Here is a 12,500-nt window from a genome sequence, read left to right as displayed (position 1 = left end):
GAGTCTTGCTATTGCAGTTGAATGGCCAAGATCATTGATGGTGTTTGGCATAAGCTAGGGCCTGCAGGGTGCGGGCGATGAGAGGAGAGGAGAGGAGAGGAGAGGAGAGGAGAGGCGTGGAGTAGAGTGGAGAGAGGAAGTCCACGCCAAGCTAGGTAGTTTCCTGGCTCGGCTCGCCCCAACAGATGGCCTATGTTGGCCCTGACAGGCAGCCCTAAGCCCCTGCAGCCGGGGCAAGAACAACACTTCCCAGTGCCTGACACACCAGTGACAGAAAGCAAGCACACACAGGAGGGAGCACAGTACAGGCTCTGTCACATGAGGCTCCGCGTCTCCCAGCCTGCCAGGCACATGTACGTATAAACCTGGAGTACAGCATGAGCTATGTTATCAGGCTAATCTCATATACAGTATCATGAACTATATTACTGTATTAATTCAGTATTTATGTTCATATACAGTAATGCTATTACAATAACACTACATCATCCTAACCACATTATACTACATTATGTGCAATGCTCGAGTGTGTATGATCATACGTTTTTACCACAGAGTTGGTGCAATTCCAATAGCATAGTATAATGAACAGTATATAACTAATAAGTGTATTACTGTACATTTTTTAGCATGCTATCATCATTATGCTGTTTATTGGTGTAATGTACAGTGTTGTGCTTTTTTTCCCATCATGCATTGTTTTTAGGGGCCATTGTCAATGTACTAGGCTATACAACTTTATTATACGGCTCTTCACAATGCTAGTAGAACGCTCCATTGACTTGATTAATGGGATTTCCCAATGTTCTACGGTAAAATATATTCATGTAATTACCGCTGTCAACGGCTTTTGTGCTTCTGATTTATGTCTTTTATATCACTTTGCAAGTAGACTGGTCACTTCTTGCAATGGAACTTCATTCAAAAGTGAAAGCTGAAAGCAGACGGTTGATCAGCAGTGTTCTAAAGAATGTCTGATTTAAGTTCAGCGTGTGTTGCAAACTATTGGTTTCTCAGCAAAATCACGACGATACGGTAACAAATAAATGTAAAGAGACATATCATGTGGAGTTTATTTTTTTGTTTTGGCAAGTAGCCTTATAATAAGCGGGATAATCTATGGAAAACCGGTCATTATTGGAAAACACAGTCCCTTCAAGGCGAAACAAGACCCCTCCGCTGGTGTGTCGGGCCTTCCATACATTATCCCTTACATACGACACTATGGAATACTAATAGTATATTCACCTACAGTATATGGCTGTACTGTTGTAGTGAAAATGGACTACTCACCCTCCTTCACAAATCCAAACACGAGGAGGCTCAGTGTGTTTAGAGGCTACTGTTCTCTCCCTTTTCCTCTCCTCCTCCTCCTCCTCTTCACCCTCCTCTTTCTTCACGTCCTCTGTTGACCAGACTGCCCTTTCCTCAGTGGGACATTTGTGCTGAGTGGCGTGGACCTGTTCTCAAAAAGAGACACGGGGCAAATTCACCAACCCTGCCCCCAGCAAACCCAGGGACACAGAGATGGTGAATTCTCATTCAACATTTCGGACAGCATCTCATTGTCTTCATCACCAAGACAGCAGCACACAATCAAACAAAAGAATGAGACGAAATACAATGCAGTAAACAGAACTCACATAACTGATTTAGCAAACTGAAAGATTTTGTTTGGGCTTGCCTTGACAAAAATCGGTTAATTCTAAAAATATGAATATGATGCTATACTGTGTATACATGTGAGGAACTATACATAAAACATTGTTAAAGATGTTTTAATAACATAAATTAAGTTTATTGGTAACTGAGTACTGAGTAGCCTACTCAAATTGAAATCTTCCTAAGAAGAACCACAAAAAAATAGCTAAAAAGGAACTAACCACAGTTATCCTAATCACAACGTCAGCAATCCTAACCACAACATCATTATTTTGATCACCACCTGAGCTTTATAATCCTGACCTGAACCTAATAGCCCTAATAATCTGCTCCTAGATTAACTGAGATCCAGACTCATGTACCTCAGACACGCTTGGCTTCCCAGGGTCTGCCACCGGTCCTTCCTTGTCCTTCTTCTTCCCCTTCTCCTTCTCCTCCGCTGGGGGCGACATGGGGGCCATGGTGTAGGTGACGGAGGAGGAGTGCCCCTGCTTGCAGTGGAGCTGCGCTAGGACCTCCTTGCTGCTGAGCCCTGGAGGGTTGGGGTTGTAGGCACTGGTGGACCAGGAGGAGTACACCGAGGCCTGGTGGTCGTTCTGAGGGGACGGGCTCGGCTTGGCGTAGTTGAGATAGCACCAGCTGTACTCCGGCTCCGCGTGAAATGTAGGCATAGGCTTCTCTTTGTTGTTGTTGTTGTTGCTGTTGGTGGTGGCGCTGGGAGAGGAAAGGCTCTGGGTGCTTCTGTGACTGCCGGCTGACTCTGCTATTGCTTGCTCGGCTTTAACCCGGTTTGAAAGTTGCCCATCGCCACCCTCTTTGGTGTTGTCCTGTTCTTCTTCTTCTTCCTTCTTGTCTTCCTCTTTCACTCGTTTCTGCTGCTGTCGCATTTCGGGCCCGAGCTCTAGGCTATTTGACGGAGACAGCATCCGTTTGTTTCCTCCGGAACCTACTGACCTACATCCCTGCAACTTGGTATCAGGGGTCACGGTCAGTGGGCTACTGTGGTCTAAACTCACTGATGGGACAGTCGTCACATCTAAGGTCACATTTCGGTTTGCACTTGAACTAAGCTCCTGAGGTTTAGTAACTGCATGATGAGAGTGCGTGGTGTAAATGGCACTGGCGTGGGCTGGGATGTCCCCCTGGACTCGAACTGCCACCGTCTGCATCTCCGCAGGTCTCAGTGGCTCAGCATCGGGGGTGATGGTGAAGTAAACACGCTGGTGTTGGAATGGGCGGGCAGGCACCTGGGACGAGATTGCTACTCTCGGCTCCGACTCCTCAACTGGGTCCCTGGTGGGTATCTCCAGCTTGAGACGTGAGGACCCAGGAGAGTAGTGGGCTCGTGCTGCACCAGAGGGGCCCTGGGTGACATGGGCAGAGCCAAGCTGAATGCCTTCTAGTCCCATGTAAACAACAGGTGCTGCTTGCTGCACTTTGTGATCTGATGAGCACTGATTTAGTGCCACCTCTGGCGAGTTGCGTAGCTGGTGAGGTGGATCTTGTTGCCATAGCGCTGGTGATTCTTGGCAATGAGTGTGAACAGGAGATGTGTTATAGGATGTGGGGGTGCACGGGGGCTCAGAAGGTCCCGGACTTAACTTCATGCGGGAGCTGGATGGAACACTAGCCGTGCAAAAACTTGCTAACATGCTAACACTTGGCATGCTAACACTTGATGTTTGCTGGCTGGGTGGTTCCTCGTCGTCTGGATCCCGCACTGTAGTGTGCTTCAAGAGGAGGCATTTGCGCCTTTCCTTCCAGCCAGCTGGAGTGCGATCAGGAGACAGGGAACTGTAGTCAAAGGACTTGCTACGGACTTCCGAAATCGGGGTGCACTGCTGCGGAACATGTGGTGCTTGCTCCGAAGCCGAGCGCCTCATCTCCCTGTGGGGGTGGTGGTGAGAACTAGCAGGAACGGCTAATGTGTGAGTTGCCCTGGATCTCCGACCAGAAGTCATCTCCACGTTAGTCAGTTTTCCCGAGTCCTCAAATGATACAGAACAGCTAGACAAGTGTGACATGTTGCTGTCTTGACCTGGACTGCGAGGAGGCAGGGACAGAGATTCAAAGCTGGACTCCCCAGAGGACTGGGCAGCTTCTGCCAACCGAAGACGCTTCTTTTTCGGGGGCAGCTTCTCAATGGGAAGCTGGGCCAGTGTTGAGCTTCTTTGGGGCCACTGGAACTCGTCTGTCCTCTCAGCCTCTTTGGCTATGGAAACAGTCGCAGACAGGGACATTGGCGTGGCGTTTGTATCCTCTGTGACTAGGATCTCTGGCACTAGGACATTATGCTGGCGCATTAACTTCCGAGAGCTTGGTTTTGATGACTGCTGCTCTGATGACTGAGTTAATGGTGAATAGTGCATCTCAAAGGAGGCACATTTATCTAATTCATCTTTTACTTTACTTTTCACAAACAGATTACCCTCTTGCTTCTCAAATGAACTTGTATGTTGGATCACTGATATCCCCTTCAAAGGTCTCTCAGGGTCTTTCTCCAGCATTAATCCAATGTTTCCTACATTAGGTCCTTCATAAGCCTTGTTGGTCAGGTCTCCTTCAATTCCAGGGCTTGTCCCAGATGCAGAGGACGAGGCCATTGAGGAACAGGGATCATCAAGTTCGAGACTGTCCTCTTTTCTTCTCTTTCTCATTACTAAAGCCCCTGGCCTGCTCATGAAGTGCATCCTTGTAGGATTCTCCACCTGTTCAGAAACTGCCTCCATTTTCTGCTGTTGGTGCATGTTGCACGTTTGCCGTCTGTGCGTCTTGTAACTCTCCCAATCTTTGCAGCCAGTGCCACACTCTTCACACTCGTACGGTTGAAGGGGCCTTGGTTTTTGATGAGGCAAGCTAAGCACGTCTTGGTGGTATGGCACAGAGGATGTCATGGCTGACTTTTCAGGGGTAAAATCACAGCCAATGGGCAGCTCAATCGCTGGTTGGCGGCGAAGCAAGGCATGGCGCCGATTCGTCTGGGTAGGCGGCTGCTCGTCAAATGATTGGCTGAGCCTCAGGTGCCGGGGAGCATCGCTTGTGCTAGCAGGAGAGGCAGAGGGGACTGAAAGACTCCTCAAAAGTGGTGCTGCAGAGGCTTGGCTGGAGGACTGTTCTATATTTAGGCTCTGTTGCTGGAATTTCTGACACGGAACACCAAGAGTAATAGACCCACTGGCCTTGGAACAAGCCTCAGTCACTTTAGGGCACTGCACAAGGGGTTCTTTAAGAGCAGAGGCCTTGGCTGACTCTGTACTGCTTCGCCTAGACAGGGAGAAGCGTCTAGGCTTGACACTGTCAATCTTACTGGTGTCTACCACAGCCTCGTTGATGGTGATGAGCTTTGTGATATGGTCAATGACCTGCTTTTTGGGAAGCGTGAAAGGGATGCCCTTGCCGTCTTGTCCGCCAGACTGTTGCTGCTGGTTACGGGAAGCCCTCTGCAGATGTCCAAGGCGCCCGTACTTGCCAAGGATGATTTCAGCGTAGCTTTTAGCGCTGGAGTTTGGAGGGCTGTCTTGAGACTGCTCTGTGCTCTCTGAACGAGAGAAGTAGCCCGACTCAGTGCTACCACGACTTCCCAAAACCAGCGAAGAGGAAACGTCATCTGATGAGCCCGTTGGTGGAGCTTGCTTGGTTTTGCTCAGTCTCATCGCAAGTCTCTTTTTAACAGCATGGGAGTCTCCAAGCCCCTGGGATTGCTCAGTAGAACGTAACTCAGCACCGTACGATGCTTGCGGTGCAAGCGTTTCCTGTTTCTTTGCTGAGCTGGTTGACGGCGGCTGGTTAGACTCATCCTCTGAATCAGTCAAGGGTTCTTCTTGGCCGCTTATGGCTGGTTCGTCTTTGCTTGCTGGAGCCAGCCCAGCTTTGACCCTGTGAGTGTGTGATTTGCGGTGCTTGTACAGGTTGCTCTTGGTCTTGAACGAGAAGCCGCAAGGGGCACAAGGGTAAGGTCTCTCCCCGGTGTGGGAGCGAATGTGCTTCTGGAGCACGCTAGGCTTGGCGCAAGCTCGACCGCAGTAGCTGCACACATACTTCCCGGGCTTCTGCGGTTTGCGCTCGCGTTTCTGCTTTGGCATGCCTTCCTGTGCCTCCTCCGTACCGAGAGATGGAGCCGAACTGCTCGAAGAAGGAATAGGAGCACCCGTGGAGTCTTCCTTTGACACCTGGACGGAACCCCCGCACTCGTTGCCTGGTAACGGCCCGGCGTCGTTCGCCGTCCCTGCGAGCTTATCGCCCTTAAGAGAGCCCACGTCCTGAGCTTGTCTCCTCTGGAGCCGCAGGCGTTTCCTCTCCAGATGCTGACGTCTAGGGGGTTTGGATGGGGCTCCATGGCGATGGGGCTCAGAGTCTGCGTCCTGTGCTGGCTTGCTTTGTTGGGAGGCTGAGGGCTGAGAGGAGCAGCCTACTGAGGGAGATGTACTCTGAGGCTGATCTTCACCTCCGGACGTCTCCCCAGCATTAAGCTGGTTATGCAAGGCCTCCATAAAACGGGGCTACAGCCTCGACTACTGACCTCAGGTTCGTGTGGCTTTCCCAGACCACACACACGGACAGGATATTATCATACAGATGGACTTTAAAAAGTCTCTAATAGAATCGTCAAGCTGTTCATTTTGCACTGGTCTTCTCTAGTCATTGTCTTCATTCCACAAAAGAAAATAAATACCGTCAGATATCCACAGATCACATCCAAAACATCACAAATGTGTCTTATCATCTCTGGAAAAAGACAGTGTTCATTTTCTGTATTCAGGATAAAGAGGCTTCAGGGACCACCTCAGAAGTTCTGTTAAAGAAAGACAAAAACAGATAAAGAGTTAATGACCATTATTTGTTGTCCACAGCAGCCTCTGAACATGGTAGGGCACACATGCACACTGGTAAATGGTATATTTAATTCAGCTGAGTATAGCCCTCTATGTACACACAGCACGTCTTTATTTTGTGGACTTTACCTTTACGGTTACAAGTTTATGGGATGATTTGACATCTGCGTTTAAACTCAAACCACAGCCTGCCCATCAAAGAGGCCACTGGCCAAACAACGCCACTCCTGTGAGGTTAATTTAAAAACCCTACAGGCTGCTAAGTTGAACCTGTGGGGTCGTAATTAATAGGGCGAACCACCGGTTTCCAAACTGTCCGACTGTACGCTTCAGTAACATTTCACAGCCCCTTTCATACATCTAAATCTGCCAAACTCCTTCTCAGGGTTCCCTGTAGGCTAATATTTAGGCAGACAGTATAGCCACACAAGTGACGCTTTACTTTTATCCTGACCGCTGGTCTAATGTATTTAAAATAGCCATCAGTTTCAGACATCCAGGTCAGGCATGCATACTAGACCTACAGAAAAAAGTTGAAGACTAAAACAAATTTATTTTAGTTTCGTTTGATTTATTGATTTAGTTTGATGAGATGTATCAAATTTGGTAAGAAACAACAATTAAGAGAGTCAATTAAGATTAAATATTAAACCTGTTATATCCATTACGCATATATCATCCTAATTAATTGAACTGACATTTAAAATGTAATTACAATCCCACAGGTATTTAATTTCAATTTCAACCAATCCTACTTTCAGTGGGACCTTTATTTACATCTATAAATACAAACGCTCTGAAGCAGCTTTTTTGTAAGCAAGCTGATTTTAAATGTCAGTATTGTACAATAGTAAACATAACTTGAAAGCAGCACCACACAACCCTAAATATTACTCAGCCACAATGGACAAATATTAACACTCAGAAATGAGTGCTTAAATGCCTGAGAACAGAGGAAATGAAGACAATATTAAATAATTACCATAAAAGAAAAGAAAAAGAAAAACATAATACCTACTACATACTACATAAAGATAGTTCAGTTGCTAGGTTGGTGCCTAGGGCAAGGAACATGGCTTTGTGTGGCTAAGTCTCCAAGGTAAATTGAATGGATTATAACGTATGCCTTCTCAGTAATAAACCCACTGAATGTAAGTAGATCCTAAGTATTTCTAAATGTATTCAATAAACAACAGTTTGATTCAGGGTTCATTGAAATGATGAAAGAAAACGAAATATGTCTGATTTCATATCAAGACCATCAATGACAGCAGGTCTGCTTAATCCAAACAAATGGGCAAGCTATTTTTCTCCGTCTCTGTGGTCCATCACACAAACAGGACAGCACAGGCCTCGCGCTCCAGGACCAGCTGGCATCGATGCCCACGCTCTGCTGAGGACGGGCGGGAGGGGCACGGAGGTCTCGGTGGGCGTACGTACGTATGCCCAGATTTCTCCACACTCTCCGTGCCTGTCTGCCTGTGCTTCCAACAGGACGTGTCTGAAGCACGACTTGCACAATAAGGAGGAGGAAGCACACAGCTGGTGCATAGGAAGCCGGCGAAGGCAAAGAAATGTCTTTCACAGTCATGGTATTACATTTCAAATGACTGCCTAGCCGATTTCCTCTGTGTGGCTGCCAGAGGCTTGATTAAAGTAAAGGTAGTGGTTTTGGTGGGGCTGACATGAGACGAGACGAGAGAGACTCCAACCCTCACCCACGTTGTCTGCATATACAGTATGGATGTGTGTATGTGTGTGTGTGTGTGTGTGTGTGTGTGTGTGTGTGTGTGTGTACAGGAGGGGTGGGGGGGTGGGGGGTTAAGAAATGTACAATGTTCATCGCCCCCAAAAAAACAACCTTTGGTGTAAAAAAAGGTGAGGAGAGGGATTATTCTGCCGCCACCGGCCGCGGTTGAACAACTCTGGCCGGTGTCCGTCTGCGATAGAGGAATGCAGTGGTGGGGAGAGTATGTAGGTCAGGGAGGTACTGTAGGTGGACCGGGATCTCTTTTTCAGACGTACGAAAGGAGAGATCCTGGACTGGTGTAAGGAGAAGATGTATAAAACACACTCAGACACAGACACACACACACACACACACACACACACACACACACTTTGACCGGTGGCAATGCCACTGAGTTTAGATTACAGACACACACTGAAACACACACACACACACACACACACACACACACACAGACACATGCTCCAAAGCCACCGCTGGACTGCTAGACGGGAGGCGAGGTTGGGTTCCCCGGCACCTCGTGAAGCCACGTGAGAGCAGGAGGACAGAACGCTCTCTGTGCCCACCTATACAACAGGTCTATATTTGCTTTGCATTTACGGCCATTAGACGGGGATTTATGTCTTTGAGAGGCTGGGCTGTTTGCACAGCTGCCTGGGACTGGTAGAGTCGAGGACAGGAGCGGGTTCTAGAATCCACGCTTCGCACGAGGGCTGGATCAGGAAGTGAAAACACCACCCAAGCTCTGCTCACCATCCAGGAGAGCGGCTGGGGAAGCCACAGAAGTTCTTTGCGTTTCTCCTTTACAAGGTCAACTCTTATTCTGAGTGGACGGATGGTGCCGAGATGAAGGCAGAGCTTTTGGCACCAAAAGAAAAAGAAATAAAAATGAAAATGTGAAATGTGTGCTACTGCGCAAAAGTCAGAGAGGAAGTCAGATTCAAGTATGGCATTTTGATTTTTTGGGAAAATACTGCATAGGTTTAAAAGGCAACTATTGTTCTCTGTCTTAAAAAATAGCAGTTTCATAAGGAAATAGAAACTGGACAGAGAAAACATAAAAATAGACTAATTTAACAAACAACAAGCATCTCAATTGTGGCCAGTATTCTGAACAAACCTGAACCTGAACAAAGCACAAATCTGTGGCCAAAATCCAGCGAGAAGGGAGAGAAGAGGCGAGCAGAAACAGAACTGGGTTATGGCACTTTATTTCCCACTGACACATCATGCCAGCAACAACAAAAAAAATGTTTTGAATGCCTTTTTAAAAATCTCGTCAATTTCCTTCTCTTACACTAATGGGTGCCCAGCGGTGGTTCCTATGGTAACGGCCCAAAACCATACAGTAGCAGATGGAAGGAGAGCTGGAGGGCTAAATTTATCTTCAAGCATCCTCCCTGGCTATGGAGAGAGGGAGAGAGAGAGAGAGGCATGGGAGAGACAGAATGTGAGAGAAAGATAAATAAAAAAGAGAGAGAGATACAGAGAGGAAGCCTGACAAGCCAAGGTGCTCCCTCCCACACAACCTTATCCTCCTGGACAGAAAATGATGAATGCTAGAAAATCAATACTTAAAAGTCTATCATTCCAGCTTCCACACATGTGACTCTTGACAGGAAAAAAAAATACCATAGAGTATTTTACTGTAATCAAGCCAACCAGACAATCAGAAGGTGCAGATTACGTGAAAAATAAATGAAGATTAAATCTGGACACACTCAATAATATCTGTGGATCTGCTGAAAATTAATATTTTGTTATCTATGGCATTGCATAGGATGCCTTTGTTTTTTTTTTTTAACCTGGCGGCAATATTCTGACATATGTGTTCTTTGTGTGGATTAGCATCTGTAAACATGAATTTATCTGTCTCCTCAATGTTCTAAAAATAGGGAGTATGATTTAATCCCAGTCACTGAAACAAATGCCCTTGGCGATGTAATTTGGGGAAAAAATCCCAAGCAGTTATGTCAAAAAGATACAATTTATTACAGCTAGAAGACAGGCAAGCCTAAGCCCCAGCTATGTGTGGTAATGAACGACAGAACTGTGAGAACTGCACCTCACTCAAACGGAGACTCTAGATACTATAGAGTACGAGTTTCACGGCATCCACACAAAGCCACACATCTCAGCCATGAAGTCATCCGATTCTCATTGGTCTCTGTCTCTGTCCTTCAATCTCTCTATTGTCATTGGCTTCCCTTTTTCCCTCCCCATTCTCTCACTCTCTGCTCCGCTCCTCTTCTCACCCGGTCTCTCTCCCAATCTTTCTTTCTTTCTTCCCCCTCACACTCTCTCACACTCTTTCTTTTGTACTGTCCGTATTCTTTTCTTTCTTTCCTTCTTCCTTCCTTCGTTCCTTCCTTTCTTTCTCTCTCTCTCTCTGTCCTTCTTAATCTCTGCAACCTCTTTCTTCATCTCTCTCTTTCCCATGTTCTCTTTCTCTCTCTTTTTATCACCTCTATGTCTCTCGGTCCACCGTTCCGACCCACCGTTGCTCCGGCGGCATTCCCCTGAGCCCCAGTTCCAGCAGGAGTGTCTGCCCGTCAGAGCACCTCGTCCTGGGGGAGACCTGGAGAGAACACCCACCACCACCACCCCTACTGCCCACCACCACCCTCAGGGAACATTGACAGAGAGAGTACAGCAGCATCCAGAAGCAGCATCCTGCATCCTGCATCCAGCCTGTAGCCAGTCTGTGCCTGTGCTTGCTCCTGTTCCTGTTCCTGTATACTGCTGAGGACCCCAGAGACACACAGAGAAGCATGGAGAGGAATAGACAATAGAGAAGAGAAGGGAAGAGAAGAGAAGAAAAGAGAAAAAGAAACAGGAGAGAGTGAGAGAGAGAAAGAGAAGAAACAGAGAGAATATATATATATACATACATATATATATATATATATATATATATATATATATATAGATAGATAGATAGATAGATAGATAGATAGATAGATGGATAGATAGGGAGAACTGAGGACAGATAGAAAGAAAGAAATATTGGAAATTTAGATAGCGAGTGGACAGAGATAGTGGGAGGGGTGAGTGGGAAATAGAGAGGGAGGAGAGGGATAGAAAGAGAGGCAGAAAGAGGCTGGGAAAGAGAGAGGCTTGAGGTTTGTAGGACGACAGGGCATCCTATGATGAGGGGGCGAGGAGAGGCACAGTGAGAGGCAGACACAGAGAGCAGGAACATGAGAGCGAAGGAGAAGAGTGATCCAAGAGAGGGAGAGGCGGCTGCGGACGACAGGACGAGTGTGGACAGGGGAGGGTAAGAGAAGAAGCAGCAGAGAGGAGGCAGAAAAGAGAGAGAGATAGTGATAGAGAGAGAGAGAGAGAGAGAGAGAGAGAGAGAGAGAGAGAGAGAGAGAGAGAGAGAGGGAGAGAGAGAGAGGCAAGTGTGGAGGCAAGCGTGGACGACACGGCAAAACACTCGGCTCATTCATCTCTAGCCCGCTCAGCCATCACACACACACACACACACGCACACACACACGCACAGAGCACTCCTGGTCCTGTGCATTTTGAAACAGTGTTACGTGTCCGTCTGCTGCGCGCTGTGCAACCTTGACTAAATCAGTCAGAGGATACCCTTGCCACAGACATCAATCCCGGGAGCCTTCCCTCTCCTCCTCCTCTCTCTTGCCCCCTCCTCTCCCCTCCCTTCCTCACTTCTCCTCTCCTCTCCTCTCTTCTCCCTCTTAGCCGAGTCTCTCGCTACCTACATCCTCACTGGGTCCTGCGAGAGAGCAGCTCTAGCGCACGGCAAGCCTCTGATCATGTCACACAGAGACAGCTGCTTCCAGACACAATCCCTGTAATCAAGGCAGCCCCAGTGCTGGGTAATCGTATCAAAATCAAAAGCCGTTACCTGACCGCAGTCGGCAGACTCTTCCAAAGCCCCCGTTCGCCAGTCCAGTTAGTCTCGCTTATCACACACACAGAGGATTGACGGAGTGTGAGTGAATGAGTGTGTGACAGAGAGAGAGAAAGAGAGAAACAGAGACAGACAGAGAGACAGAGAGAGAGAGAAAACATAAGGGGAAAACAGCCTGAGAGAGAGAGAGAGAGAGAGAGAGAAAGACGGGAGAGGGAAAAAGAGAGAATGAGAGAGATGGAGAGAGAGAGACAGAGAGACACGCAGAGGGAGAGGGAATGTATGAATGAGTCTCTTGCTGTGAGGAGAGAAGAGGAGAGGAGAGGTGGTTCGCTGAGCGAAGCGGCGTGGTCAGGTCTACGCTCAGAATGGT

At 47.6% G+C, this 12,500-nt stretch overlaps 1 protein-coding gene across 7 annotated transcripts in view; it reads right to left on the bottom strand.

The window, feature by feature from the left end:
• The window catches only part of hivep3a (HIVEP zinc finger 3a), a 44,301-nt gene that overhangs the window by 9,111 nt on the left and 22,690 nt on the right, over positions 1–12,500 (bottom strand). For 3 of the 7 annotated variants that reach the window (XM_042077042.1, XM_042077049.1, XM_042077047.1), the window contains 2 exons: positions 2,025–6,454; positions 1,294–1,460 (listed from right to left, as the gene is read on the bottom strand). In XM_042077042.1, coding sequence (XP_041932976.1) covers positions 1,294–1,460; positions 2,025–6,152 — 4,295 coding nt within the window. In that variant the 5' untranslated portion in view covers positions 6,153–6,454. Of the gene's footprint in view, positions 1–1,293; positions 1,461–2,024; positions 6,455–10,709; positions 11,046–12,121; positions 12,208–12,500 lie in introns of those variants that run through there. The other 4 variants (XM_042077044.1, XM_042077043.1, XM_042077048.1 and 1 more) reach the window with 4 other exon arrangements.

Source organism: Alosa sapidissima, chromosome 21 (assembly GCF_018492685.1).
Source record: "Alosa sapidissima isolate fAloSap1 chromosome 21, fAloSap1.pri, whole genome shotgun sequence".
NCBI classification, from domain to species: Eukaryota; Metazoa; Chordata; class Actinopteri; order Clupeiformes; family Clupeidae; genus Alosa; species Alosa sapidissima.
The sequence above is the reverse complement of the archived record's forward strand: the minus strand, read 5'-3'. Positions and strand labels throughout refer to the sequence as shown.